The following is a 27,900-nucleotide window of genomic DNA, read 5'->3' on the forward strand; positions in this document are numbered from 1 at the left end:
AAAAGGTTTGGGTCAAAGATTTCCTTTTTCATTGTGCATTATCTGGCTTTAAAAAGGGATTGTGCATTAGTGTTTGGCTGTAATGTGCGTCATTTGGCTTCATTGGAACTAATTGTGCCGATTCCAACTCGGATAAGATAGACAGTAGTATCGTGTGCAATAATGTTGTTGGTTTAGCTACTCGTGCCATACATTTTTTCCTACAAATATGCCTTTGCCCCTCGTAAGCTGCATTGTCTCGGTCAGACATAAAACCCCACCGAGAGTGACATCCTAGCTCACGGGATGAATGTGATGCTACAAATTTGGCTCCCTTCTCTTTTGTATTTGGAGTAAGGCAGAAGGTACGCGTATGCCTACATCATAATCGTGATGATTTTTACGTCACCGTTATCTTATTTTATTTACTTCGAGTAAAACAAAAGGTACGTATTTAGATGGCGACTGACTGCCGATTATAAACATGAGTTTCAGGAACGAACGTTCCACTGAATTTCTTTTGCATCAACACCTGCGTCCCAGAATCTTCAGGAACCTACTGAGTGCCTGCACAAGCGGCAAGTGCGCGGAACTACCACTTCTCTCGCCTGTCAGAGCCGACACCATAACATGGTACAAGAACGATCGGGAAAGCGAGGCAATCCAGATCTAAAACGCGATCGAGAAGTTATTATTATATGTGTGTTTCACTGTCTGCTGCTGCGAGATCTCGGATCCTCTGGGCCTAATTCATGTGATCCCAGGCAGTTGGTCATCGTCGATTGGAGCAACGGATTACTTATTCCTTTTGCTGCAGGTCAAAGTGTGCACAGAAACTGCGGACTAGCGAGTTCAGAGACTTCAGATCGTTAACTTTAAAAACAAGATGTGCAGCTTACGTTGAGAAGAACGATTATCACGGAGTGCAGTTTACAGTTGCCCGAATAGGTAAAGCTGATCTCGGTAACGATGTTCTCTCAGGCCATTCCTTCCACCCCACTGGAATAGGAAGCGCCTAGTCCACAACATGTGTCTTCTTTCCAGATGATCCCGGGTACAAACTCGTCGCAGAAACCAAAAGATTTAAATTTAAGTGACTTGGATTTGTATTGCATTTATATGTATATATACAAGTTCAAGTCACTTATTTCCGGACGAAAAGAGTACAACAAGTGTCCCAAGTCTTGGAAGAAGACTCCAACAACTCAGAAGCACGGTTTCAGCTAGGCTAGTCAGAAACTGATCGGAATATGGGAACTGAGTTGAATATTAGAATACGAGTCAGAAATTGGAGCTTCCCTGATGACGTTAACTCCAAAATCAGAAAATCTGAGTCACATCCCAAAAAATCATTTACAACTTCGTAGCAACAGCTCATGCTTAATACTATGCACCACGTAAGGGCAAAATTGAGTTGAATATTAGAATATGTATCATGTTACAGTGCTAAAGGCACTCCGATTGTCCAAATGAAACAGCTCGAGGATCATCTTTGCATGTGCTTTACCCCTATTTTTTAAGGATGAGGTCTATACTATATTTTCTCAAGGACCGACCATGGTCAGATACTCATACATATTGTTGATACAGCACAGTGACCTTGTTGTCAATCCACATACAATGCTTCACGCTTCTCAAGCTTATCTAGGCTAATCTTCGTCCTCTGACTCATCCTCGGACCCATCCCCCAGCTCGATCATATCCTCATCATCGTCTATCTCTTCCTCATCTTCTTGTCCCTTCTTCGCAACATCTTCTTTTCCCACTGTATGACAGAGCATTGAATCTCGGTAAGAAAAAGAAACAGTAGACATTTGGGGTAAACAGTAGCATCAACTGAACTCACCAGATTCAGGGTACAAGATATCTCCTGAGCACAGACCAGATTCAACTTTAACTAAGCGCATGGTCATCCTTGGTCCGATCTCCTGGAGTCTAACGGCGCTTTTTCTGGATGCTCGGTTCAATTTGTCTATATCACTTGCTAGACTTACACACGCTGCTTCATCATCTGGTTCACTTTCTGATCCATATCCAGCTCTAGTGAATGGACAAATAAACAAAAGGGGGGTATTATACAAAAATAATAATTGAGCCTTTTGAGAAACAGAAAATTTGTTGTGTAGCGTACAAAACTGCACATATCAGGCCAAAACGTTTGAGCCATTGCGGTTATGTAATCTCAAGGTGAACAAATGCAAAGTACTGCATAACAAACAACTTGAAAAGTTGATTCTTTGTCCTGTTCTTAAATATCAAATCTCATTTTTCCCCATTCCGTTCTTAAATATCAAATCCTTATCGGAAATGGACATAATTTGTTGGACAAATCAATTCACAGAGTATAAAATCCTCATAGAAGGCTCGTGATGATTTCAATCTTCAAGAATAAGAATATCTAAAACATGTAAGATTGCTCAAAAGGCAAGTTGAGTTTCTCACATGTTCTATATCATCCCTACATAGTTCCAGTATGTTGTAGGTCCTAGGCATCCATTGAGCAATAGAACTCTCAGGACTTCCTATATTTTTAAAGCATAGAATGTTCCTGTGTAATTAGAATCTCTACTTATGTTTTAACAATTTTCTTGTTCTTGACAGCATATTACAACTGGTTTAAGGACATTGTAGATAGTATTAATTCTCATAAACCATAGCATGAGTATGCTGGTACTGATCCAACAAGACAGTATAGCTTGGCGATATATCATTACAATAGAATGCAAGAAAAATGAATAAGTTCTTACTTTGTCACAAAATCACTAACATCTTTAAGGTCCCTTAGATCTGGCACTTGATTGTTCTGCATGAGTTTTCTAATCTTGCGGCTGACACCAACAGGCTGGAGCTTGATGGAATAGTGCCGGAAATCGATAATCTCCTTCTCTTTGTCGTATTGTAGCAACAAAATTCTTTGACAGGTTGATAGTTTAACCTACAACACGAAATACTCATATCATTTTAATACACCAGAAAAAGGACATCAAGTTCCATCATAAACATATCACATGATACTTACAGTTTCTGTGTCGATAGCAGGGACCAAGTGCCGAAAGAAAGTAACAAAACTCTTGAAAGGCTCACCAAGACCATTGAAACCACTGAGAACAACCTGTTAAGAAGACCATGATTACACACGAAGTTGAGTTCAATGCTGTAATGAAGACTACCCTAAAAAAACAGAACCAAAATCCAGCACCGTAGCATATACCAGAGGCGAGTTCTTGAATATCTCTGCGGGACTCCTTGGCCGCTTCTGGGAGTTTGCAATGTCGGCTGCAAGAGCATATTCCTCAATCTGACAAGTGTAGGTTGGGCCCTGGGGTGACTTGGCGAAGCGCAAGTGCGGCAAGCTCTTTGGGTTTGAGAGGATCAAGAAATGTGTAACACCCAATGGGCTCGCGACGTTGACAAAGTCCTTGAGGTTGTTCCGTTTCTTTTCCTATTGATTGTTTCAACGGAGGAAAAAAAATTTGCGGCTCGTGAAGATGCTAAGAAACGTAATCACCAAATTGATTTGGGGCTGTGGTGATGGAGGCGGGGATTAGAATACTGACCTTGAGCTTGAGGGCGGTGTAGGGGAGCATGAGCTTGCGGAGGTCCTGCTGGAGATGGCGGAGCGTGGTGGGGAGCTTGCCGCGAGAGAAGACGAAGCTCTTGGGGATCCTCTCGCCAGTGACCTGGTCGACGTTCGCCATCACAGCCTGCTGCTTCCGCGCCACCGACGCCGGCATCTTCCATTTGCCCTTCCCCTTCCCTTTTCCCTTGCCGCCGCCGCCACTACTGCCGCCGCCACGCCGCCCGCTGTTTCGGACCCGCGCCATGGTTAGGTTTTGGGCAGTTGCAAAACTTTGGAGACGGGGGAAGCCTGGGGGGTAGGGTTTTGGAGGACCAGTCGTTGATGGGCTAAGGAAACAGGGCGTTTTTGTTGCAGAATTTGGATAGGTAGGCCTCATTGCTCCAGTGGCTCGTCGGCCCAGCCCAGGTCTGCCCATTGTTTCGGACCCGCGCCATGGTTTTGTCAGGGTTTGGAGATTTCCTGTCAAAATCCACCGTGAGTGATTGGACATGGATTTTGTGTCCTAGGTTCAACTAGATTAAGGTAAGCTCCTCTCCAAAAAGAAAAAAAGGTAAGCGGACTTTTGTGATTCGTGTGGTGATGTCGTGGATGCCCTTTATGCGAAATATAATTGGGTTCTCTGCGCCCCTCCATGGATGGCCGCCACGTGAGCAGCGAGGGTGGCTCGACGGCGATTTTTCTGCCCTGCAACCGCAACTAACAATCACGGTGGAGGAGGAGGGGCACGTGGCTCCCATCGGCAATCACGGGGGAAGAAAGAGGGGTACGTGGCAACCATCCACGGAGGGGCGCAGGGAGGTTTAGATGAGCCCGAAACTCACCTAATTATTTTCCCTTCATGCGGAGTCTATTATAGCTTGTTTACAAAGTGTTACATGCTCTTTGGGGGATACCGAGGCTTCATGTGGAGAACCGGAGATAGACTTCCAGCTCCTGCAGCTGTACAAGCGATTGAGGGGCCAGATCATGATAGTGCACTCAATGGAAACATCTTTTGGAAATATTTTGGATGATTAAGACTTCGGTTCGTCTTAACTTTGCGGCATTTGTAATAATGTTGCGGACGCTCATGTGGCACATGGTGTGAGTCTTGGAGATCTACCCAAGCTGTATAGCCAGGCGATGCTTCAGATTTCGTACATGTTTTTGTTGGACGGTGATTTAACGAAAGTTCTGTCCATCTGAAAAAAAAGGTTAAAGGCGAAAAATATGTGCCCCTGGCCCTTGGGGCAAGGCTATCCAAGACACGTAAGACCGTGACAACAACCCGAACTTCCGGGTACAAATCTTTTGTCCTTTGCTTGTTTACTTTCCACAAATTTCTTTTTGCAAATATATTTGTTTTTGTGTTTCCTTTTTTCCAAGAAGGTCAAACCCATACATTAAGTCAATCGGCTCTTACTAATCATCTTTAAACAAAAAAGTTACATATAAATCCATAGGGGGAAACGATGACGTATTCTTCCTGCATTCATCTGCGCGCGCCATGAGCCAAGCTTGATGTTGCATGTGGACCTCCAAACTATGTCGGAGCCAGAAAAGTGTTGTTGTTGTAACAGTTAGTAAGTCGGCGGTTAAAACAAGAAAACACCGACAACAATGATATGAGAAACAGACTAATGTCTCGAAGAAAAAGACGACAATGAAGGCTAGATGACTACCCTAGTTCCTCATAGACAGATTTAAGAACACATAACCTCACTAGCTAGTAGCTACGCACTGAAACCAAGGTTGGCTGAACCCTGCCGATCGAACAATAAGCACCGACAAACAAAGAGCGCAAATCACGAAGACAAAACCAAAACCACTATTTTAGAAGAGCGGCTCCTCCTCTGCACTGCCGACAAGGTGGACCGGGAGTCGGAAAAACCTTACTCTTAAACCGCACAACGTTGCCATATCCACCACTGCATTGTTATAGATGAATCAAAATCCAAACTCAAGTAATCCCTCCGATACATAATAAGTGTCGGAGATTTAGTACAAATTTGTATTAAATCACCGACACTTATTATGGATCGGAAAGAGTACATGACTATTGTGCCGCAAGACAGAACTAGGATCAGGTGTGCCTAAACTTTTTTTTCGTGAACTGTGTGCCTAACTTGTTTAGATTATTTCAGTCTGCTCTGGCCTCCAGAACAAATTAAAGGGTGTTGTCTAGAAGTTACAAAAAATTAAGAACCAATTGTGTTCAAGTGTCTGAGACTTGCAGACATATCATTTTTATAGAAGTGACAAAGTAAGGTCTTAGGACACACTTGATTAAATAAAAGGTCTTAGGACACAGGTCTCTGTCTCGCTAAGAAAGGCAAAAGCACCTGAAGATACAACAACTCTGAATAAATCAATACAGTATGGTGTGCAACGATTGTCTATCTCTGTGCCGAACAAATAAGAATTGCAGGAAGAGTTAAACCAATTGACTAAGATACATCATTAAGACATTGACGACAGACAAATCTGTAGAGTTGAAAATTTCCCCACCTCAGAATGACTTTTCCACCCGTAGGGGATAAACACAAGGAACCTATTGTCATCAAATGAACAACAGTATAACAACTATCAAAAAAAAAACAGTACTATAACACATGAATGGAATGTATGTACGGAGTATTATGTATCGGCCATTTTATGTATCTCGTTCCATGGAGCCCGCCTACTTCCTCTTGTTCTTGCTTCCGACGAGCAAGACGACGTAGAAGAGCGCCCGGAAGAAGAAGCCGAGAGAGGCTGTGACGAGGAGGCACATCCACTTGCCGAGGTCCGTGACGGCCTGCTGCGCGAGCACGTCGGCGCCGGTGACGACGCAGGTGCTGGCCGTCATGTTGGTGCCGAGCGTGGCGCTGATGGCGCCGAGCACCTTCATCTTCACGGCCTCGGACATGCCGGCGATGGGCGTCCCGTCGAACATCTGGATCCCCCTGGCGAAGCAGCGCGTGGCGTCGCCGAACTCGTTCTGCAGCACCGCCTGGTACGGGTACTTGACGAGCGACATGTAGTGGAACCATACCCAGTAGCCCGGGATCCTGTCGCGGTTGATGAAGAAGCCCGAGAAGAGCAGGAAGTATGCGAGGATGGCCACCACCACCGTGTACCCCAGCATCACGTGCGGCACCACCGCGGAGATGAAGGTGACGAAGCCGCTCCCCGCCCAGAGCGAAGCCAGCACGACCAGCGTGAAGAAGGCGAACGATGTGGCGCCGCCTGCGAGGCCGACGGCGAAGAAGGTTGTGGCCGCGAACGCCAGGGACAGGATGGTTAGCGGCGGGAACGTGACCAAGGCGTTGGCGAGCACGTAGGAGATCCGGCGGTAGGCGTTGTGCGCCGTCTCCCGGAGGTAGATGTGGCGCTCCTGGACGAAGACCGGCAGCGCGTCGCCGCAGACGTAGAACATGGTGGACATGGCCATGGCGAAGAAGCCGAGCCGCTCCTGGACGCCCTTGGGCGTGTCGTCGAGGTGCACGAAGATGGTCGCCAGGATGAAGCCCGTCACCATGATGGTGCCCAGCCGCGTGGCGAAGAGCTCCCACATGCGCCACGTGTTGGTGAAGGACCGCTTCATCAGCACCCACACCTCCACCGTCAGCGGGTTCGCGAACGTCGGCACCGACGACGACGACGACGCCGTCTCCTCCGTAGTGCTGCTCCGGGCCACCAGCTTCCCCCGAGAGACGCTCTCGGCGATGGCGAGCTCCAGCGCCATCGGGGGGCTGTCCATGACGACTCCTCCGTGGGCTTCCTGCCACGTGTCGTTGAAGTCGGCGAGCGTGGCGGCGCCGTCGGGCTGCAGGCGCTCGAGCTCCCGGATGGTGTCGAGCGAGAACTCGGCCGGGTTCTCGTTGTCCGGGATAGGGCTGCCGAAGCCGGCGAAGAAGGGCTTGAGCCCCGCGGGCGTGCCGGCGTAGACGGTGCGGCCGCGGGAGAGGAGCAGGAGGCGGTCGAGGATGCCGAGGATGCGCGCGCTGGGCTGGTGGATGGTCATGACGACGACGCTGCCGCTCCGCGCGATGTCGCGGAGCACCTCGACCACCATGAAGGCGCTGGCGGAGTCGAGCCCGGAGGTGGGCTCGTCGAGGAACAGCAGGATCGGGTCGTGGATGATGTCGGCGCCGATGGATACGCGGCGCCGCTCCCCGCCCGACACCCCGCGGTGGGCCTCGTCGCCGATAATGGTGTCGGCTGCCCGTGTCAGCCCGAGCTGGGCGATGAGCGCGTCGACGCGGGCGCGCTTCCGGGCCGGGGAGAGCGCCCCGGAGAGGCGGAACTCGGCGGCGTACAGCAGCGTCTCGCGCACCGTCAGCATCGGGTACAGCAGGTCGTCCTGCATCACGTGGGCCGAGATGGACCGGAGCCGCCGGCCCTGGAGGGGCTCCCCGTTGAGCGTGACGCTGCCGCGGAGGCTGTCCCGGGAGATCCGGCCCGCGAGCGCGTCCACGAGCGTCGACTTGCCGGACCCGCTGGCGCCCATGACGGCGAGAATCTCGCCCTCGCGCGCGGAGCCGGAGATGCCGTCGAGCAGCGCCCTGGTGTTGCTGCTGCTGCTGTTGGTGTCCGTGGACGTGGAGGCCAGGCAGCCGAGGACGCGCGAAGGCAGGCAGCCCATCAGCCCGGCGCCGCGGCCCCGCCGAACGCTGTAGCTCAGGTCGGTGAAGGACAGCAGGTACGGGACGGGCCGCGCGACGGGCAGCGTCACCTGGTCCTGTTCCTCGTCGGCGCCGATGTCGACGACGATATCGCCGGAGGTCACCATCGTGCTTGCGGTGTCACGACGAGTCTCGTGCGTTGTTTGGAACCCAGGTCTCGTCTCGTGCATCGTGCTTGGTTTCGACTTTGAACTATGGAGTGCAGCGCTCGCAGGTACAGTACGTATATAGCCCTGGAGCCTTGGAGGTATGTACCGAGTTGGAATAGAGAGGTTGGAGCGGGACCGGACGGGACGCGTTTTGGTTTCCGTATTCCGACCCGGGAAGCTCGTTCTGACCGGGGCTCGCACAAGGTATGCACCGAGTTGGAATTGGGTTGGAGCGGGATCAGACGGGAATTTTTTCTAATCCATGAATTTCGAACCCCGACATTTTTGATCCCAATCAATTTAGTCCCTTAATCCTGTAAATGATATTTGGCGGACTGGTTTTGTTGATTTGCAACCAGAGAATTGCCCAATAAGCACGAAGAGGCAGGACCGAGTAAGACTCTCTTATCTCCTAGTTTTCTACTCCCTCCGATACTAAATTCTTGTCGTTGTTTTAGTATAAATTTGAACTAAAACAACGACAAGAATTTATGATCGGAGGAATACTTTTTGATAAAATGAATTTTTGTGGAGATGGTAAATTTAATTGTGTTTAGAAAATAACTAACAATAATCTTAGTTTGCTATTTCTATTTTAGAGCATCTTACCTTACTGGTTACTGGTCTTTAATGCAGCAAATATTAGCATCGTGTTTTCTTCGACTTCCAAACAAAAACAACAAGCGATCTCAGAGGCCGTGTGTTGCCGTACACAACAATCATACACGACTCCTTAAAAAAACAATCACAACCTACTACTTCCTCCGTCCGCTTTTACCGGAGTGTTATTTGAACAGCCAAGTCCATCTATACGAGACGTCCCGGTCCTTCTAGCGCTGGATACAAATATTACTCCTATTCCTGGTCCATCTATACGAACGACCCAATGCAGAGCCCACATGATGTGTGGGGCGAGGGAAGCGCGTGCACGGCCGGCGAATAATCAGCGCATTAATCTCAACTGATTGGGCAACCAAACCGAAGGTGGGGCCTTGCACTCAGGCAGTTTGTCCGAAACATCAGCTCCCGGGACTGCGGTGGTATGGACGTAAAAACTAAAGCGCCTAGTAAATACGGACGGAGGGAGTAGACATGATGGTAATATAAAATGAATCAAAGGAGCATCACATCGTCTATATGCTGCAGATTGATCATTCATAAGCACAACGTCCATGCCAGAAAGAAGAGAGGAAAGAGAGAACGACTTGTGACGAGACTCATTCAGCTTACTCAGCAATCCCGGCTTCAAATCAACGAAATCAATCTACCAAACACGATTTTTGGTATTGAATGTTTTAATTAATCAGGATCAGTAAAGTCAGGATTCGAATTTCAGGTATTAGAAAGTTATGGTCTGATTCAGGCTTTGTCTATGAAGTTATGGTTGAAAATAGACTTTTCTCAAAAATAAATGTCGTGTGCACAAATACGAGTGAGAAGATGATTGTAAGAACTGCACTGACCGGATCATATATCAATGCCTTCTATTACAGTAAAATATTGGGTAAAAAGCACACACTCGTGCAAACTGTGCAAAATCTATCAAAATCATGTTTAGAAGTTTTCAAAAACTCTTACAAAAAAAGTATATTGGATGTGTGATGTTTTACAAACCTATAAAAATTTCAAGTTCAAAAACTCAATTGATTTTGGAAAAACAAAAAAATATATGCAAATGTATAGCGTCAAATAGTGAAAAACCACTATTCATCAGGTTGAACTTGTTTCTTTCGCCAAACGCAATTGAGTTTGGACTTGAAATTTTACATGTAGGTAAAACTTTTGACATTTGAAGTTTTACAATGGTTTTCAAGGAGTTTTCATCGTAGAGGTAGTTTTCACCGGGTACGCCGCCTTCTATCACTCACCAAAAAATAACTACAATTTCTCCTCCCTATGCATCTTTAAAAATCACAAATTGCAATTGAGAACACTCATCACGGCTGCCAAGAGAAAAAAAAAGTTTAAAAATCTGAGAATGCCAGTAGAAGACATATTTGAAAAAATAACCGGTCTTGCGTACATACTATCTCCATTTCATAATTCTTGTCGAAATTTTACATGTATCTAGACACTTTTTAGAAACAGATACATCCATTTTGGGGCAAATTTGAGACAAGAATTATGGAACGGAGGGAGTACTTATTACAAATTCACAAACTTTCTCATCTCCACATGTTCAATGTCTCCTTAATGTGGCGACTGGTTACCTGAATTTCAAATCAGTTTAGGTTATCTAATTAAAGTTTTGTTTTGAATAGTTGTCTTATACAAGTCTGATATTTTCAGATTGTTGGGGAACGCGGTATGCTACGCTAGCACAAAATAAAAATTTCTACTGCTTCCGCCCGAATCAATGCTGTAGATAATGGATCACGAGATTACCACTAGACGCGCAGACCCGTAGCGGAAGTAGAGTTGATGTAGCGCGTCGATGCCGAGTAGTCGAACAGCCTGCTCCTTCTCGCCGATCCCACGAACAGTTCGTCCAAGCGCGGCAGGTGCAGCGCCTCCGAGGTATCCACACGTACAGGGAGGAACTCCGTGCGGCGGACTGCTAGATCCGATCGCAAGGCTTTGGGAGTGGAGGCGTGACGGCCGAGTCTAACTCGCGTCTGCACTGGTGTAACCCTAACCGGGTATGCCTCCTCCACTTATATAGACCTCCCTGGTGGGCTTCAACACTTGAGACCCGTTAGGAGTCTAAGCCCGATACGAGTTGGATCCGATCCAATTCGGTCCCATCCCCTTAAGCGTGCGACCCTACAGGTTCACGGTCAGACGGACACGACTACGAGCTCGGACTGCGGGTCCGAGTAACACCTTACTCGTCCACTGGCACCGACTCAAGTCGATAGTTGGTAGCGGCTTCTAGCAGCACGTGGCAACTCCCGAGTAACCACAAGGTATATTGACGAACCATACAATGTGTCATATGCAACATTCCTTTTGCCTCACGATATGTGTGTCGAGTTCAAAGCGAGTGCTTGTCATCCTTGTGGATAGCTCGACTCTCTTCTCGTTCCTGTGATACAGATTCCCAAACGGGTTAACACTTAACCCAAGTCGCATGGCCATGCTTTCTGAATCTGATCACTCGAGAGGGTCCAGAGATATCTCTCCGAACAGGAGGGGCAAATCCCATCTTGATCAATCATGACTCGCAGCATGCTTCTCAGCAAACCCGAAAGTTACCTTTATAACCACCTTGTTACAGAGTAGCGTTTGGCAACTCCTAAGTAGACCGATTCACATCCCAAGCTCATGCGATGACCTCAGGTCTAGGACTGGCATATACATCATACTTGAGACTAACAAATGACAATCATCTCGTTGTGTCTCAGTGCGGGTCTGTCCGACTCAACAATCTCATTGTCGAGTCCATGCTATCAGTCGGCAACACCTTGCCCTATGACTTGTGAAACATAGTCATCATACTGATTCACATTGCTAGTCTAGGTTATGTGTCCGCATAACCTCAATGACCAGGGACCATTAGAACAACATCATAAAATACATAGTCTCACAAACAAATCACGTATTTATTGATACATATTAGTGATGATGTTCAAGGACAATAACAATAACTCATGAATACATAGAAAATAACATCATCACATGATTGCCTCTAGAGCATATCTCCAACACGGATAGCATGGTAATCGCAAATACAAATCCCCTCGGCCAAAAAAATGTCCAGTTGGTAGCCAATACCTTTATTTCTAAATAAAAGCAAATAAATTGCACCTAAGATACTTAAATTAAATGTGATGCATTAGCCATGTACTGGTGCTTTTTTAGTAACCTTATTAAATAGAGTAAATATAAAAAGACTGTAAATGGAACTTAAGTACTAGAATAGCACAACTTTGAGAATTTTATCACATAAACACGGCTTCATTACTAATTTGTTATGAGAAACCAAAGTTAACCGGAACATGTTGAAAGAAGAGACGACAAGTGGGACCCTCAAGTTAGCCTCTAGGAGTCAAAATAATGGTGTGTTTGGGACCGCCCTAATTTCACAGATTTGGTGGAGCTGGTCATTCGTGGCTTCATTTTTTCGTGGAGTTGGATATTGTTGCGTTCCTGAATTAAGCACAACTCATACTCCACGAAAAAAATGTAGTCATGAATGACGTAGTCCACCAAATCTGTGGAGGTAGTGCTGTCCCAGACACATGGGGTTTTCGGCCCGGTCAAGATATGGTTCGAACCGATCGGTCATGGCACCCGTAATATTTTAGTCCAGCGATAAATCTAGGCTCCGACAGCAGTCAAAGAACGGAAAATATAGTGAGTATGGATGAAACATGCATCCCCAACTCTTGTCCGGATGATGAAAGAGAAGTAAAGGTAAAGACTACAAAGACATTCGACCATGCTGCAGAAATGAATTAGAAACGTGATGGGATTAAATGAGCAGTTGTTGGCTTGTCGCTACACTATCAGCAATGTCTGGCTGTACAAGAATTGCGTATGTATCCATGTGATACGATGAACGAACGAACAAACGAATCAAGAATAAATTGCAGAGTATAATCTGTGAGCAGAGCAGAGCAGAGCTCCGAGAGCAGAGAAGGATCGGAGGAGTATTGGCCTATTGCGTAGCTGCTACGGCGACCTGGAGCGGCAGCTGTCACGGTCGATGGGCAAGGCGGTGCCGTTGCCGGGGAAGTTGAAGTGGAGGCGGCAGGAGATGCGCGTCCAGAACTGGAGGTTGAGGAAGATGCCCATCTTCCACCGCGTCCGGGCCTTGCCGAAGAGGTCGAGCGGCACCACGTGGCGCTTGAGCGCCTCGTCCATGGACCGCATCCCGGCGGGGTCAAGGCCGGCGCCCTTGCTCACCACGTCGTACGGCAGCGGGGTCTCGCTCTCCCTGGCGACCCTGAAGGGCCGGGCCTGGAGGCGGGCCAGGTCGGCCCCGTGGAAGCCCACGGCGATGTTGACGCGGGAGAAGGACGCGTCGGCCCTGGAGTTGGTGTTCCTGGCCAGGATGTTGATGGACACCTGCAGGTCGTGGATCACGCCGTCCTGCCCGTACACGAGGCGCCCCAGCTGCGCGCCGGTCACCACCATGTACGGCATCTTGGGCTTGTACAGGAGGTACACGGCGAACACCGTGGCGCCCGCCACGATCACGCCGATGGCCACCAGCGTGCACAGGATCACCAGCGCCCACACCCACCACGAGCTCTTGTGCTCGTCGTCCTCCCTGATCCTCGACATCGGCTTCTTCTTCCCGTGCCCATGGCCATGGACGTGGTGGAGCGGCTGATCCGACGGCCTCTCCATCCTCACCCCTCCGGCTCCGGCCCTCATCTCATGTTTATTATCACCAGGAAGTGGAACAAATATGCACGGGTTGATATCGGCCGGAGAAAGGGAGTGGACATTAAGGGATTGAATGGAAAGCGGGAAATGATTTGTTAAGGTTGGCCGGAGGGTTAGGTGAAGGTTTGGAATCTTCTTTGCTCTCTCTCGCAGGCAAGGCTTTTTGCATGCTCAAGCTAGGTACTTGCTCATCCGAGTACTTGGGTGATTCATGATTGCTTAGAACCCAACTCTAGTCTAGTCTAGCTAGTACACTACTCGACAAATCTCGGTCCAACTTTTACAATATTAATTCCGGTGGCTTGTGTGTAGCAGCAATTTAAACCTTGGATTGTTACTTCTACAAAACCGGTTTCTTGTTGGTATTTGTGTTTCTACGTGTACCTCCATCTTAGTTTGGACCTCTGCAGTTTTAGAACTTTTAATCACATTAATACGTGGATAATGCTAGGTAATCGCTGTATCAATGTGAAGAACAAGATAGTTTTGTAAACGATTTGTGTCCGACGGTTGACCGAACAATTTGTGTGAAGGTGTATAACAAATTCACTATTTGATGGAGTACATCCTAAACCCCCATGGCAGGCCTTTTTGCTACCCCGATTTCGCTCTCCGTCGCCGATTTTGGCCACTGGCGGCGTCATGCATGGAAGGCCCTGCCGACCTTCCCCGAACTTCTTCTACCCCGGCTGCCGCTCTCCCTCGCCGATTTTGGCCTCCGACGGCACCATTGAACCCTCGCCGTCCTCCCTCAACTCTCTGCTTCCCTGTCTCGGCGGCTCCCTTTCTGCCGCAGTCACATGCGAGGCCACATTGGCCCTCCTTGTCCTCGCCGTATTGGTTGCCCGCGGCACGTAGGCTTAGGCCAGCTTTGGTGCCGCTGCGCCTCTCCCACACCCTCGACCCGGTTGCCGGAGGCGGCACTCGCTGCTCATATTGGCCGGTGGGCGAGGGGATCTCACTAGGGCTGCAAACAGGGAGGGGCGGCTCCCTTGTGGCGGCCGCGTCGTGAGGAAATATGGCACGGGCTTTCCCAACATACCTGCGTGTGTTGCCCTTCTTGTCAAGTTTTTCTGCCTTTGCATGAGATGCACGTGCAGGAGATGAGAAGAGGAGGAGAGAAGTGAATAGATGTTCATCTAAAAAAATATCTGAATTGACCATCGTAGGCTCCTTACTGAAGGGGTTATGGCACAATGGTCCAATGATGTTTCCCTTCTAAAACAGAAATCTGGAGAGAGAAGCCAACTTTACAAATTGCGACAAATGCTATAGAGTCGACCAGACAGCCATGGACATTGTTCTGTCACATGCTGCCACAAAAAACCATGTATAAATTGCGACGGCAACGTACATTACAGAGTATTGCGACCTCGAGGGTGCTACGAAGGACACCAAAATGCCTCCCCCGAACGTCTCAAAGCTTGCCTATACTTCCTTTTTTTTAGAAGCATTCTTATACTTCCTTTGACTAGAAATAAGCGTTCTTATACTGACATGTTCTGTGGTGAAGGGCTAGGGTATGTTTGGTTTGACCAATATTTTTCCATGCCAAATGATTGGCCAGCCAATTATTTATGAAAGTCTTGGTTGCCTATGAATTGACCCATGTTGATAATTATTTAATTGGTTTTGACAAGAAGATGTTGACTTGAGAAAAAAATTAGCTACGATCTAAACAAAGACTAGATTTTCAGTCAAGACCAAATATTCGTTAAGGTGGACTTCGGCGTCAGTGACTAATGCATGGATGGACCCAGGTTCAAAGTGGTGAATTCTTTGAATTCTGCTGCAAGCTGAGACCAAGGTATAAATACAAGTGGAATTAAGTAAAAAATGACCACTTAAAGTGGATCATCTACACAAAACATTTACCAGCATCATATATAGCAAATGAATAGTTCTTCACATATTATTTCAAGCAGGTCTCAGAGCTGGCCTACGGAATATGCAGCAAAAGTCCATTCAGAAGAAAAGCTCCTGTTTTTTTAGCAAACAAAGAAAAACTCATTTGACGACCGATTTCTTTAACAGGCCCTAACAAAGCCCAATATCTTGGCCCATTGGACTTCAATACCATCAGCAGCAGATGGCCTATGATATTACCATCCAACAACAAGGACCGTTCGATCTTCCCAGCCCTAATCATATTTATACGAGACCTCGCCCAGCTCTTCAAAACCCTATCGTCTCCGCGCAGCCACCATCGAAGCTAACTCCGGAGAGCAAAGTCAGAGATGGCGCGCGGCGTAGCGGCTGCTACCAAGGGCGGCGTGGCCGCCGGGAAGAAGAAGGGGTCGGTCTCCTTCGTGATCGACTGCGCCAAGCCCGTCGAGGACAAGATCATGGAGATCGCTTCGCTCGAGAAGTTCCTGCAGGAGCGCATCAAGGTCGCAGGCGGCAAGGCCGGCAACCTCGGCGACTCGGTCACCGTTTCCCGCGACAAGAGCAAGGTCACCGTGACCTCCGACGGGGCCTTCTCCAAGAGGTACGGGCACATCTCTGCTTGCTCCCCTCCAGATCCACAAATATCATAGTCCTAGTTAGTTGCTGCTCCCAAGTTGCGAATGTTGAACATTAGAGTCGATATATCTATCTTGAAGTTCTTGTGCGCGCTCTATGTCGTGGCCTGAAGGCGCGATTAGCTGCTATGTTCCGCTGATATGACTGTTTTTGTATTGCTGCACTAGTTCATTTGCAGCACGCACACTGCTATATAGGGTAAAGTGTCCCATTATAAGTGGTAGTGTCCTTTTCAGTTTCTGCTAGAAGCCTAGAAGCTAGAATGAAATGGCAGTAGCTACCTAATTTCCGACAGGGCCAACTCATGTGACGCTGCTGTAGAACCAACTCTGAAGAAGAGCCCACCGATAGAAGTATTAGAGTTCTGGCTGTAACAGATGCTTAACTAAAACATGTTGCCTATTGTGATAATGCTTTTGCTGATGCATTGATCAAGCCCATCTGGTCGTGTGGTGTTTGATAAAAGTTCAGTATTACTTCTCTAACCCCTAAATTACTGATGGATGATTTTGCACTGCATCAATTGAACGATGGTATCAGTTACAATTAGTTCTGATTTCCTTCATTGTCGTTAAATCTGAAACAACGAGACATTGTTATTACTGCAGGTACCTGAAGTACTTGACCAAGAAGTACCTGAAGAAACACAATGTGCGAGATTGGCTTCGGGTCATCTCATCAAACAAAGACCGCAGCGTGTACGAGCTCCGGTACTTCAACATTGCTGAGAACGATGGTGAGGAGGAAGATTAGATGCACTGCCTTGTTTCAATCTCTTGTCAACTTTTGGACTCCTCAGAGCACTTACGCTGTAGTATTCCAAGAGAATGAGTTTTGATGTTTAATTTTCTACCGATGTTTTTGATTGTGGTGAAACTCCTATGTGACGGTTAGATAATCATGTTGAAGATTTGTCGGTTGTCACGCTTGTAGTTTGAGAGCGATCTGTGCTTCTTAAGTTGAATTGAATGTGCAGTTCAGTAGTGCTGTGTAAGTGTAAAGCCTCGTGACTTACTGGATCAATTGTTTTCGTTCCCTACGCCAGACGTATTTGGAGAAAAAGAAGGACGTGTTAAGCAACATCTCACGTTGAAAAACACTTCAACAGAATCTGTGCCAGGAGCCCCAGCTGGCCGGTGGATTTACTTCTCGCACTAGCTGGCGAGCCTGATTACGCATATAAGCTTTTAAGGTTACGGCAAGAACAGAGATGCTCGCCAGGCTAAAAAGAAGGGAAACATAGTTGCTGATACAATGAAGTTTATATTTTCGAGAACCAAAAACACAACTTAGATCGGTATCATTCTGTTCAATTTCTACTTTATTCCATTCCAAGAAAACAAAACTGAAGCAGGCATTCAGGGTTGCTCTATGCAATAGTCCTTCACAATATGTCGACAGATAAAAGGATCTCTTGTGAGATCAAATTGGTCCATAATGCAGGAACAGCTTACTTGGGGCATCACTTTCCGCTAGCAACATTTATTGGAAACAATTCACACTCCACTGAAAGGTTGCATAAGTTGGTCACAAAATAGAAACAAAAAATCAGAAGCTCAGAAGCTGTCTCTCTGCTTGGCTAATTACGTTCATGCTCACACAAACGCAGGGGAGGGAGTGCAACCAGTGGCAGGTGCAACTTCAGATGTCTTCTGTGCAGAACTGTACTTCTTGGTGACAAACCTAAGATGTTTCATTCGTCAGTTACTGGTCATCTACTAAACTACTCCTATATTGTAGTAGCATTTCCATGCTGATGACGAAAGTAACGGCAAATCTTCCTAGCATATTCAATTCTTCATAGCATGTGGAACAATTTTTCTCGCAGGCGAGCATAAATATAAAGGAACTTGATGCTATTGTACTATCATTTATATTCTCCTGATAAAACAAGAAACTTCGCTTTAACAAAGACATGTAATTCAAATAGGATATGATTGTAGGTAATATGATGCTATAATAAAAGGCACTGAGGATTATAAGCATTAGATACCTGAAGAAATCTCTCCATAGCAACTCAAACATTAACCAATTTGTCCCGGCGTCGGATGTTCCATCACCGTTCTTGGGTGCTGACCCGGAGGGAATTGCTCTAGAAGATTGCAAGTTATGCACAAAGAAATGAGATTGTAAAATCATGACAAGACAGGGTATGCTACTACTTTGTCCGTATATTCTTCTGTTCTGTTCAGCAACAGGCCAACATCACATACCTAATTGTTTTCTTTAACTCCTCGTACATGAATCGTGGAGAGAGGCACCCAGTAGCAAGCCATGGGGAAATTTTGCAGGAGAAATTAGCACCATAGATGCTATCCCGTGTACTATCTTTCGCTGATTTGTTTGGCTGCATACAACATTCTGCAGCAAACTTCTTCAACCTCTCGAGAGCTTCTGCCTCGCCACCAATGAGAGTTGAACCAACAGCAGATTTCGAGTCCTAAACGGACAAAGTGATTTTTTAAAGTTCAGGAACATCTGGCATATGGCAAGACATATACTCCCTCCGTTCCATAATTCTAGTCTCAAATTTGCCAAAAATGGATGTGTCTATTCCTAAAAAGCGTCTAGATACATGTAATATTTCGACAAGAATTATGGAACGGTGGGAGTATAATGGATTGAATGTACGTAGGGTATTGAATTGTTGATGACATGTGCCTAATCACATTATTGATGGAAACATAAAAGACAAAGCATAATCACATCTTGATGGAAACATAAAAGACAAAGCAATAATAAGGCCATAAGAACCCTGGTGCTATCTTCATTGATATGGCAATATTTAAGCCATACAAACCTAAAATAACGAAATAACCAAACGTTAATGGGTAGTTTCCTTTCCTGATCATCGAAGTCCCTTAATCCAACAAACCAGCCTAAGAATGGAACCATTCACATTGACTAGCTAAATGATCAACGTTGCCAATCATGCCATAATTAGTTACTCCATCTGCTTCTATTTGCACCATCCAGTATCATGTTCACAAACTTATACGGCGTACGAGGGTGAGCATGGACTTTACATGTCTTGGTACCGAAAGGCTAAATGTGGATAAAGAATTAAACGTGCTTAACAAGAATGAGTGTCTCTAAAAACTTTTACCTGTGCCATAGCTGGCGGCGCAGAGAGTCCAAGCTCACCAAGCGTGGGGATATCGCCAGGTTCGAGAACATTCTTCATGGGCACACACTTGACCTCCTCTGGAGCGTCCAGCACCTTTCTAACCTCCAAGCCTTTCACGGCCTCCCTGAAACCGCCATAGTTAGATGGCATGTCCTCGAGCCTGAAGGGCAGATCGTCCATGTGGTACAGCGTGCTGCCCCAGAAGTACTTGACCTCAACACCCTCCTTCTTTATCGCCTGGCTCACTTTGTCCTCGGTGCGGCACTCGTCCCGCGACACCTCCCCATGCGCGTACACAGCCTCTGCTCCGGCAGCCCGCGCGAGCTCGGGGATCACAACCTCGGGCCTCCCCACCCGCACCACCAGGTCGCCGCCGCGCGCGCGGAGACTCCGGCGCAGATCGGCGACGGAGTCGAGCAGGAAATTGGCGCGGTAAGGTCCGGTGCGGTCGAAGCCCGAGGGGGACTTGCCGAAGTCGCGGGGATCGAAGACGAAGACGGGGAGGAGGGAGGAGGAGGCGCCGACGGCGGCGTGGAGAGGCTCGTGGTCGTGGAGGCGCAGGTCAGCTCGGAACCATACGAGCGTGCGGCGGCGACCGGCGGCGCCGGGGGCACCGGACGGGAAGGAGCGGGAGAGGCTGGGCGTGGAGGCGGGGAACGGGGAGAGGAGGGAGGCTGCGGCGGCGTTGAGGCGGGTGGAGCGGCGCGGGGAGGAGGAGGCGGCCGAGGGGTGGAGGCAGACGGCGAGGGTGGAGACTTGGGTGGGTAGGTGGATGGCGGAGGGGACGGATGCGAGGGTGGCGGGGATGGTGGGGGAGCGGAGGGAAAGGGAGAGGGAGAAGGAGGCGAAGGGGAGGCTGGGGTCGTCGCGAGGGTGGGCGGCGGGGTCGGAGTCGGAGGCGGCGGCCATGGATGGCGAGGTGGCGGCGGCGGCGGTTGTTGAGATGGGGAGATGCGGGAGTGGGTTTGGTTTGGATGAGGCGCGAGGGGAAGAGAAGAGAGGGAAGTGTGGATCCGAGGAGGGAAGAAGATGGTCGACGGTTTTTTTTTTAGCTCCCACCAACCATTCGGACTTTCGGAGTTGTTTTACCGATTTCGCCATTTTGTATGACACCAACCCCCGTTGTCACGAGAGAAGACGAAAAATGCGAAACGAAATCTCTTTCTTCCTTAAATGGAGTTCTTTATTAAGATCTCAGGAGTCCTAGTTTAGTGCGTAATATAAACTTGAATTGCATAAAAATGGTGATGTAGATTGTGGAGTAGCGGCAAATTTTTGTTGTTGAAACCAAGATTTTAAATCATCCTTCAAAGCATTCCGCGGAGGTTTTCGAAAACCTATAAATCCTATAGAGCGCTTGATTGCGGACCTATAAGACATTTCACATTTTAAATATGAAATGACGTATATGCCTCACCCAGTAGAGAAATTCAACATAATTTTGACACAAAACATTAAAAAATAATATCATATAAGTCATAATTGTTTAGAACCAAGATATATAAGCAGTTCACGTGAATATTAACCATGACAGCTGCAGCCTACAGTGCATGAGCAAACTAACAATAACAAGTTCATAATTCAGATTAAGAAACAAACCATGACACAATCTAGTGGAGGTCCATAGCGTTATTGCGAACAAGATTGTGGATGAAGTTTCGCACGATTTTCGCGTGAAATAGCGTTGTTACACCGGAATTGCGGGCATTGCGGCAAAATTCATCATCACGTCGCGGGAGCTCGCCTGAACCTTCATAGGGCCGCAAAAGCGCTTGAATAGCGCTAGATTTAAAATCTTGGTTGAAACTGGAATAACATTTTGGAATTGAAATTTGGGCAATTTTTTGGTGTTGACATTGGAGCAATTTGTTTTGCGTCCTTGTTGACAAAAATGTTTCTTTTCAGAGCTTTTCAAGTGACTGTCATCTATTTGAAGAATGGGCTCAGATAATTGTAGAATTTTACAGGTTTGCTATTGAATAGTCACATGTTTTTAGTTAAGATATTGATGATTGTATCTTAATCAACATGTGAGAAAAGAGGGAGTGATGGCACTCACGTCCTAATCCAACGCTTCTGATACATCAACTAAGATTTAAGATTTTTCTTAAAATCAGACGACTGTTCAAAGTTTGAACATGCCTAATTTCATGAATGTTCAAAGTTTGAAATATACATAGGATGATAGAGAGACTTCTAAATTGTTGCAAGACACTGCAAGCAGGCTGAAGATCAGAAAACATAAGGTCTTCCCAGCATCAATAATGCTTTAACTATTCATGTTTCTATGAGTTCAAAATCCTGTGAATCGAATAAGCTCAACGAGATACAAGTGGAACTACTAGGTACAAAACCTTAAAACTTGTGGTCAAAACTAAGAAAGTGATAACTCACTGTATGCCAACAATTTCTGCCCTAGTGCAGGAAGAAATAGGTACAACACCTTAAAACTTAATAGAATTAGCCCCGAAATACCACTCCCAGGAGCCAAACTAGAGCTGCATCTGATTTTCACCGTGAGACCAATCTTACACACTTATCAAACTGTTGGCTGAAAATAACTGTGGCATGTACCGCAAGTCTGCAACAACCATCTCATTACTTCCTCTTGTGTGAAGTTGTCCCCTTGGCTTGTTTCGCAGAGGCTTTCTTTCTGTTTGGGTTCGGGGTTGCTCTCTGAATGACCCTTTTGGGTCCATCAGGCTTCACATGTGGATCAATCTCCTCATATTGTATTGGCTTAATAATAATACCAGGCGTCTTCACAATCTGAAACATAGGATAAAACAGTAAGCAGGGTCGTGCAAGTGTGTCTTAATCAACTCAAGTGACAACACAGAGGTTCTCTATAACCGCACTGGTCATTATTGCTCTTTCTGCTTCTCTATAACCGTCCTGGGAACAGAAGTCTTATCGTGAAGATTGAACATTATTATCAGATACACCTCCGTATCATTCTCTGTCCACTTTGTTAAATTTTGACAAACAAAAAGAACATCCTAAATTGGTAATATAATCAATTTTCACCTCAGCTGCATATGCGCAAGAAATAGACTTTTATAGCAGTTGCAGTAGGATGCAAAGGAAAAGATCAGACTTTATAAATTATACATAAATACTTCAATAGCCCATTGTTCGATTAACTAAATGATTTAAGCAACCCTCAGTTCTATATAACCATAAATACTTTAATACTGTAGCCCAAAGCATCAAGCTAGATCTAGATGTACTCACTGCGGGTCGGTTGAGGGCGGTGACTGATATTGCTGGGTTGAAATCAGGTCCAAGAGGCATGCGTATGCTCCCTTCATACGCATCCTTTGAGGTGAACGGATAAGGAAGATTCCTTGCTAAAAGCTTTTCAGCCTGCATACAGAAGAGTAGTCAAAATATTGCTTACTAACGACAGTTCAAGGTCAAGCAGAAACATGAGCTATATATACCAAGGCAAAATAGTTTACCTTCTTGTCAACGTGTTCAGAAATAATAACGTGCTTTAGCTTTGCATCCTTCCTCCTCTTCAAGGCTTCTTCCCTTTTCCTTTTGGCCTCTTCATGTTCTTTCACCATCCAAGAAGGGAGCCCTTTCTTCTGTTGGATGTGGGTCCACTGTCCCCAACCAGGAACAAGGGCAGGCTCTTCAGGTTCAGGATTCTCCTCATTTAAAGCTTCCATCTTGTCCTTGTCAAATTCAGCTTGAACATCATCACCAGCAAAGGCCTGACGTATGAGATCAGCTTGTGATGGTTCTTTTGTTTCTGAGATAGTCAAGAAACCCTCAACCATCTCTTCCTCGGAATCAGAATCAGAATTGTGATCCAGCTGCTACCCCAAATTTTTAAAAAAAAAAACAATGAGCAACAGTAACCAACATCATTAAGAACAAAAGTCCATGCTGAAGGTAACCTTAGGGCATGAATCAACAGCAGAAGGGATCGGCACTTTGGATTTATTGATACTGTTACTGTCATTTCCTTCGCTGCTTTTGACCTGGTCAAAAAAAGTTGAAGAGATGGAAAAGAAAGATGGCAAGGAATAAAAAAGGTACCAAAACATGGTGCGAGTACAGGTACCTTCCTCCATGAATTATCAGCTAACATCCCAACTTCAATCACTGTCTTTGGGCCTGGACTTTTTGTAATTCCATCGAAGCTCTACATAATTTATTGATTACACATGAGATTTTCAGAGTAAAAGTCACAGGATACAATTAAAGGTTAGAGCATCCTACTATGAATAGATCATTCTGTTGTTCATCGTCAAGAAGTGCAGTTCCAATTTGGACCTCATCCGCCTGTCCTTCATCAGCCTTCTTATTTACTTCATTGATATCAAAATGTTGGGCAGAGTCGGAATCATACTCACTGTTACTATTCCTATCAGAATCATCTAATTTGGGTCTCTTATTTGCCTCTGCGTGTGCATTTTTCACAGGCCCAAAAGTTCTTTTACCCATCACCTTCATTGAATCTACATTTTCTTCGGTGTTACCATCCTCCAATTTCCTCAAGGATTCCTCCAATTCTTCAAAATCTAGCCGTGTTTCCTCATAAGTTGCATGTTCACGTTTTTTCATAGCACGCTCCTGTAGATAAAAAGACAAATATGATGGGGGGGGGGGGGGGGGGGAGGGATCTGAAGCAAGGCTTTTAAAATAAGATTTTCTAATCAGATGCAAGAACAGAATCGCACCATGAAAGGCAATGAAAAAACTCCAGATTTTGGTATCTCAGTATCTTCTTCAATTACTTTAAGAATCTTTTCTTTCCCTCTGTTCAGATGCCTTGCTTCTAACTCGTTTGTGTCTTCATCGTCGTCGTCATAAGAATCAGAACTTTCATCACTACTACTAGAACCATCTTGCACAGAATTCATTTTTCTAGTCAGAAGAGCATGCTGTTGAAGTTGTGCAGTGATAGCATCTCGAGTGCCTTCGTCTGCAACATTCAATCCACGTTCCAAGATCCGCCTTGCCCATTTCCTATTGTTCTTGTGCTTCAATGTCATCCTTTCCTGAGAAAATTTGTAAGAAAAATTAGCAAGGTTATCATGGAGATATTCAAGATAATTCTCCAAGAAATCAACTGTGAATTACCTCTGCACGCTTAAATTCTTGTTTCATAGCAAACTCTTTGGCAGCTTCAGGATCTGCCTCCAAGTCTGCTGATGCTGCCTTCAGTCTGTCTTTCTTCTTTATCCGGTGATATGTCCTAGACTTAATCTTCTTCACGCGTTTTGCTTTCATCTCATGACGAAATAGAAGGCTGCGCATTTTAGCAAGACGATTTTGACGCTCTCTCACATCTTCCACATCCATCTACACAAATTGATGAAACTTACATAGGTCAGCAACCTCAGAACTTGAAGCTTAACAATGACATATCACCATTAAATATGCACAAACAGCAAAAACAATTAGCATTAACATCCATATCATACATTGTTAAGTTAAACTGAACTAATGAAGTGACATGAACAAATATACCTTGTTAAGTTCCAAAATTTTAGCACCATCATTCTTGTGTGCTTCCATCATCTCTGTGCTGTGCATAATCCCAGCCATCTTCTTTTCAAATTCTGTCCTTGGTTTAAATTCACTAGCGATTGCCCCAACAGAGTCGACACCTAGGTTCGAATCATTTTCAAAGTAAAGAGTGGAAGCTTCCCGGTTAGCCTTCACTCCCCGCTCCCACTTGGTGGCTGCTTCCTTATTTATCTTGTACACTGCACTACGGTCTATCTTGTCCCTCAGCACTTTTGGCGGTGGGGCTTGCACGACCATTGATTTTTTCTCCTGCTGCTGGATCCTCTTACGTAACTTGCTATACCCAGGCTTACCCTCGATCAAGAGATCATGAATTGTTACCGGACCATCTCCATCTCCAGGTTGCAAAAGCAGCCCCTGTGTCTGTTTCTTCTTCTTCTTGCCCCCTATTTAATAATTGCACAAACGAATTGAATTTTTATCACGGTCTTTAGGGTGATCTGACAAAGAGCAAACTTCCATTCTATATATTTTAGCTTAAACATCTTTAGTAAAAAATAGGCAGAACACTGTGAAAGAGCTACGGAGTAGAAACTATTAGGAAACAAAATAGCAAAATTTTAAAGCAGTACAGCACTGGGCCATGAAGCCATCAACGACATATGGTCTAGCTCTAGCAATCTCCTGTTCATCCAATAGGTCCCATTGTCCCAAATATATTACTCCGTACCATCGAATGCCTCTCTTGGCATTCCTGTAGTTTCCTGAAGTATTCTTATGTGCTTCTCGTCGTCCGCATCCCCGTCATCTTGTTCCATATCCTCGCCTTCATCCGAAGGCACATCCTCGTCCTAAATGTAAGCAAAACAAGTTATACAAAAAACCTAAAAATTGCTTCAAAATTTTAAACTAACTGAAAGGATAACATTTATTCGTTATTACTAGCAAGCACCTGACCAATAACTTCTCCAATGCACTCGACGAACCGAAAAGTTGCATCTTAGCACTAAATCCGAAGCTAAAATCACGCGTACAGGAGAGAAAGACCACATACCGCATTGGAGCCGTCGCTGTCGAACTCGTACTCGTACTTCGCGACGCCGTCGTACCGGTCGTTCTTACCGGCCTCCTCCTCGGGCACCCCCTCCTCGTACTCGTACACGTCCTCGGTCACCACATCATCATCATCCTCTTCGTCGTCGGAGCCTCGGTCACGTGCAGGCCCCAGCGACTCGAGCTCCCGGCGCAGCTTGTTGGGGAGATGCGGCCCGTGGCGTCGCTTCTCCCCGAACTTACCCGCCCCACCCCTGCCATTCCTGTTGCCGTGCGATGGTCCGGCGGTAAGGGATTTGGTTTTCGCCTTCTGCTTGGGCTTAGCCCCGGCCATGTCGTCGCCGGAGGCTAGATCGCGTGCTCGATCGGCTACGGCGGCGCGCGCAAAGGGTTTTGTTTGCCGTCGCGCAGCGCAGCAAAGGGGAAGGCGGCGGCGGCAGGTTTAGGAGGCGGAGAGAAGATGGAGATCCCACGGTGGGCTGGGACTAGAAATATGCCAGCTTTTCGAGTTGGGTTGGGCCTTAAGACAATGTGACGACCAGATTTGCGCAGCTGGACTAGGCCAGTGGGCCTTGTAAATTTTTGCCACCATGTGTTGGGCTTAATGCTTCGTACACACGACTAGGTCTGGGACACAGAGAGCAATTGAACCAACTTGCAAGCAAACCAAGAAAATCAGCATACAAACACTCGAAATTCTTTAGCAGAATGTGATGTGTGGTCCTGCTCTGCGTCAATCCGTCCGATCAAATACTGTCGCTAGACCAATAACGACAGCTAGAGTTAGAGTAAGATTACTTTGAGTTTACACAAGGTTGCAAAACAAAAGAAAAGACAACAAAAGTCTTCGATTGCGAGACCCATTCTTGATCTTGGCGAAAAGGTTAGGCAGCACGGTTGAGCTCTTTCGAAATACCATCGCGTTTTCATTCCAAAGTTTCCAGATCATCAACATGATGATAGATGCAATTGATTTGTTTCGCATGCCAACTGAAGAGCTTCATGCGCTAGCCAACGCAACCAAAAGACTGATCTGATGGAAAGGGCTATCCAATTCACTTATACTTCAACACTCCCCTCACGTGTCGCTCCCGCAGGGCTAAACGTGGATCGAAAGTGCGCTGCAATTTAATTGCGGCAACCGGGTCTCGAACTCGAGACCTCTTGAATCTGATACCATGAAGAGCTTCATGCGCTAGCCAACGCAACCAAAAGACCGATCTGATGAAAAAAACTATGCAATCCACTTATACAACCCCCTCATGCGTGCCAGTGAAGAGAAGTCAACACGTGTAAACTCAGAGGTATAGTGGCTCTAGAAACCAATACATGGACGGAGGGGGTAATAGCAATTCTTAATGTAAATTGTGAAAGCCAGAACTTGAAGACCGATCTGATGGAAGGGGTTAGGCAATCCACTTATACTTCAACACCCTCCTCACGTGTGGCTCCCGCAGGCCTAAACGTGGATCGAAAGTGATTTAATTGCGGCAACCGGGTCTCGAACTCAAGACCTCTTGGTTCTGATACCATAAAAAGCTTCATGCGCTAGCCAACGCAATCAAAAGACCAGTCTGATGAAAAGAGTTAGACAATTCACTTATACTTCAACACCAACATTTAAGATGTTGAAAGCTGACCACTCCTGATCTTGGGATGAGCTCCGATAGCTCAAAGTCATCCCTGGACCATGGTAAGATGCGGGTAGAAAATCTGCAAGAGAAAAAGGATATGTGTCACATTCTCAGATTTCCTCGCAGAGCTGGTAGAGGCTACAATTTGTACATCCACGCTTTTTTCAGTCTATCCGCGATCCAAACTCTATGATTCAAACTTCGTTGTTGATCATGAGCCAAGACTAACGTTTATCAAGTATTAATATGCTAGTGTTCAAAATCAACGTGAATTTTTCATATGCACATTTTTACATACACAATACACCAGCCGCCTCTAGCTAGCTAGTAAACGAGGAAAAGTCATCGGCAAGTACAATAACAGGGGAAAACGTGACGGCGACCTAGTTCT

General features: G+C 46.3%; 6 protein-coding genes across 7 annotated transcripts; 1 reads left to right on the forward strand and 5 right to left on the reverse strand.

Annotated features, from left to right (window-relative positions):
- Nucleotides 1-1,331: 1,331 nt before the first annotated feature.
- Nucleotides 1,332-3,831, reverse strand: LOC100844203 (peter Pan-like protein). Its single transcript, XM_003557893.4, has 6 exons — nucleotides 3,537-3,831; nucleotides 3,191-3,421; nucleotides 2,999-3,091; nucleotides 2,727-2,914; nucleotides 1,826-2,019; nucleotides 1,332-1,744 (listed from the first exon to the last, which is right to left on the reverse strand). The coding sequence occupies exons 1-6, from the start codon at nucleotides 3,801-3,803 to the stop codon at nucleotides 1,629-1,631; spliced, it is 1,089 nt and encodes a 362-aa protein (XP_003557941.1). The 5' UTR covers nucleotides 3,804-3,831; the 3' UTR covers nucleotides 1,332-1,628.
- A 2,050-nt stretch (nucleotides 3,832-5,881) lies between these two features.
- LOC100833350 (ABC transporter G family member 16) lies at nucleotides 5,882-8,764 on the reverse strand. Its single transcript, XM_014896637.2, has one exon. The coding sequence runs from the start codon at nucleotides 8,373-8,375 to the stop codon at nucleotides 6,219-6,221; it is 2,157 nt and encodes a 718-aa protein (XP_014752123.2). The 5' UTR covers nucleotides 8,376-8,764; the 3' UTR covers nucleotides 5,882-6,218.
- Nucleotides 8,765-12,739: 3,975 nt separating this feature from the next.
- LOC100833655 lies at nucleotides 12,740-13,884 on the reverse strand. The gene has a single exon (XM_003561602.4). The coding sequence runs from the start codon at nucleotides 13,674-13,676 to the stop codon at nucleotides 12,969-12,971; it is 708 nt and encodes a 235-aa protein (XP_003561650.2). The 5' UTR covers nucleotides 13,677-13,884; the 3' UTR covers nucleotides 12,740-12,968.
- A 1,971-nt stretch (nucleotides 13,885-15,855) lies between these two features.
- On the forward strand, nucleotides 15,856-17,212 carry LOC100844501 (60S ribosomal protein L22-2). Its single transcript, XM_003557894.4, has 2 exons — nucleotides 15,856-16,176; nucleotides 16,820-17,212. Exons 1-2 carry the CDS (start codon nucleotides 15,926-15,928, stop codon nucleotides 16,962-16,964), a joined length of 396 nt encoding a protein of 131 aa, XP_003557942.1. The 5' UTR covers nucleotides 15,856-15,925; the 3' UTR covers nucleotides 16,965-17,212.
- Nucleotides 17,213-17,514: 302 nt separating this feature from the next.
- LOC100843902 (blue-light photoreceptor PHR2) lies at nucleotides 17,515-20,367 on the reverse strand. Its single transcript, XM_003557892.4, has 4 exons — nucleotides 19,318-20,367; nucleotides 18,425-18,651; nucleotides 18,205-18,303; nucleotides 17,515-17,894 (listed from the first exon to the last, which is right to left on the reverse strand). The coding sequence occupies exons 1-4, from the start codon at nucleotides 20,245-20,247 to the stop codon at nucleotides 17,807-17,809; spliced, it is 1,344 nt and encodes a 447-aa protein (XP_003557940.1). The 5' UTR covers nucleotides 20,248-20,367; the 3' UTR covers nucleotides 17,515-17,806.
- A 1,197-nt stretch (nucleotides 20,368-21,564) lies between these two features.
- Nucleotides 21,565-26,348, reverse strand: LOC100843592 (uncharacterized protein C57A7.06). Of its 2 annotated transcripts, none has more exons than XM_003557891.3 (11): nucleotides 25,877-26,348; nucleotides 25,553-25,673; nucleotides 24,823-25,268; nucleotides 24,433-24,654; nucleotides 24,030-24,350; nucleotides 23,569-23,922; nucleotides 23,411-23,491; nucleotides 23,244-23,327; nucleotides 22,800-23,159; nucleotides 22,573-22,704; nucleotides 21,565-22,107 (listed from the first exon to the last, which is right to left on the reverse strand). In XM_003557891.3, the coding sequence occupies exons 1-11, from the start codon at nucleotides 26,207-26,209 to the stop codon at nucleotides 21,937-21,939; spliced, it is 2,625 nt and encodes an 874-aa protein (XP_003557939.1). In that variant the 5' UTR covers nucleotides 26,210-26,348; the 3' UTR covers nucleotides 21,565-21,936. The 2 variants fall into 2 exon arrangements, with proteins under 2 accessions (XP_003557939.1, XP_024312902.1); XM_024457134.1 differs by having other exon boundaries at nucleotides 22,800-23,162.
- Between the last annotated feature and the right edge of the window lie 1,552 nt (nucleotides 26,349-27,900).

This window comes from Brachypodium distachyon, chromosome 1 (genome assembly GCF_000005505.3).
Source record: "Brachypodium distachyon strain Bd21 chromosome 1, Brachypodium_distachyon_v3.0, whole genome shotgun sequence".
Taxonomy (NCBI): domain Eukaryota; kingdom Viridiplantae; phylum Streptophyta; class Magnoliopsida; order Poales; family Poaceae; genus Brachypodium; species Brachypodium distachyon.

Excerpts from the sequence above, each read along its gene's own strand:
- LOC100843902 (XM_003557892.4), bottom strand. The coding sequence starts at position 20,247 with ATGGCCGCCGCCTCCGACTCCGACCCCGCCGCCCACCCTCGCGACGAC. Across the intron at positions 18,652-19,317 it reads CGCCGCCAGCTATGGCACAG|GACTCGAAATCTGCTGTTGG; the intron begins GTAAAAGTTTTT and ends TTGTCCGTTTAG. Across the intron at positions 17,895-18,204 it reads CTATGGAGAGATTTCTTCAG|GTTTGTCACCAAGAAGTACA; the intron begins GTATCTAATGCT and ends GAAACATCTTAG.
- LOC100833655 (XM_003561602.4), bottom strand. The coding sequence starts at position 13,676 with ATGAGGGCCGGAGCCGGAGGGGTGAGGATGGAGAGGCCGTCGGATCAG.
- LOC100843592 (XM_024457134.1), bottom strand. The coding sequence starts at position 26,209 with ATGGCCGGGGCTAAGCCCAAGCAGAAGGCGAAAACCAAATCCCTTACC. Across the intron at positions 24,655-24,822 it reads AAATTTTGGAACTTAACAAG|ATGGATGTGGAAGATGTGAG; the intron begins GTATATTTGTTC and ends CAATTTGTGTAG. Across the intron at positions 23,923-24,029 it reads TTTTTTCATTGCCTTTCATG|GAGCGTGCTATGAAAAAACG; the intron begins GTGCGATTCTGT and ends TTTTATCTACAG.
- LOC100844501 (XM_003557894.4), top strand. The coding sequence starts at position 15,926 with ATGGCGCGCGGCGTAGCGGCTGCTACCAAGGGCGGCGTGGCCGCCGGG. Across the intron at positions 16,177-16,819 it reads GACGGGGCCTTCTCCAAGAG|GTACCTGAAGTACTTGACCA; the intron begins GTACGGGCACAT and ends TTATTACTGCAG.
- LOC100844203 (XM_003557893.4), bottom strand. The coding sequence starts at position 3,803 with ATGGCGCGGGTCCGAAACAGCGGGCGGCGTGGCGGCGGCAGTAGTGGC. Across the intron at positions 3,422-3,536 it reads ACACCGCCCTCAAGCTCAAG|GAAAAGAAACGGAACAACCT; the intron begins GTCAGTATTCTA and ends AACAATCAATAG. Across the intron at positions 3,092-3,190 it reads TATTCAAGAACTCGCCTCTG|GTTGTTCTCAGTGGTTTCAA; the intron begins GTATATGCTACG and ends TCTTCTTAACAG.
- LOC100833350 (XM_014896637.2), bottom strand. The coding sequence starts at position 8,375 with ATGCACGAGACGAGACCTGGGTTCCAAACAACGCACGAGACTCGTCGT.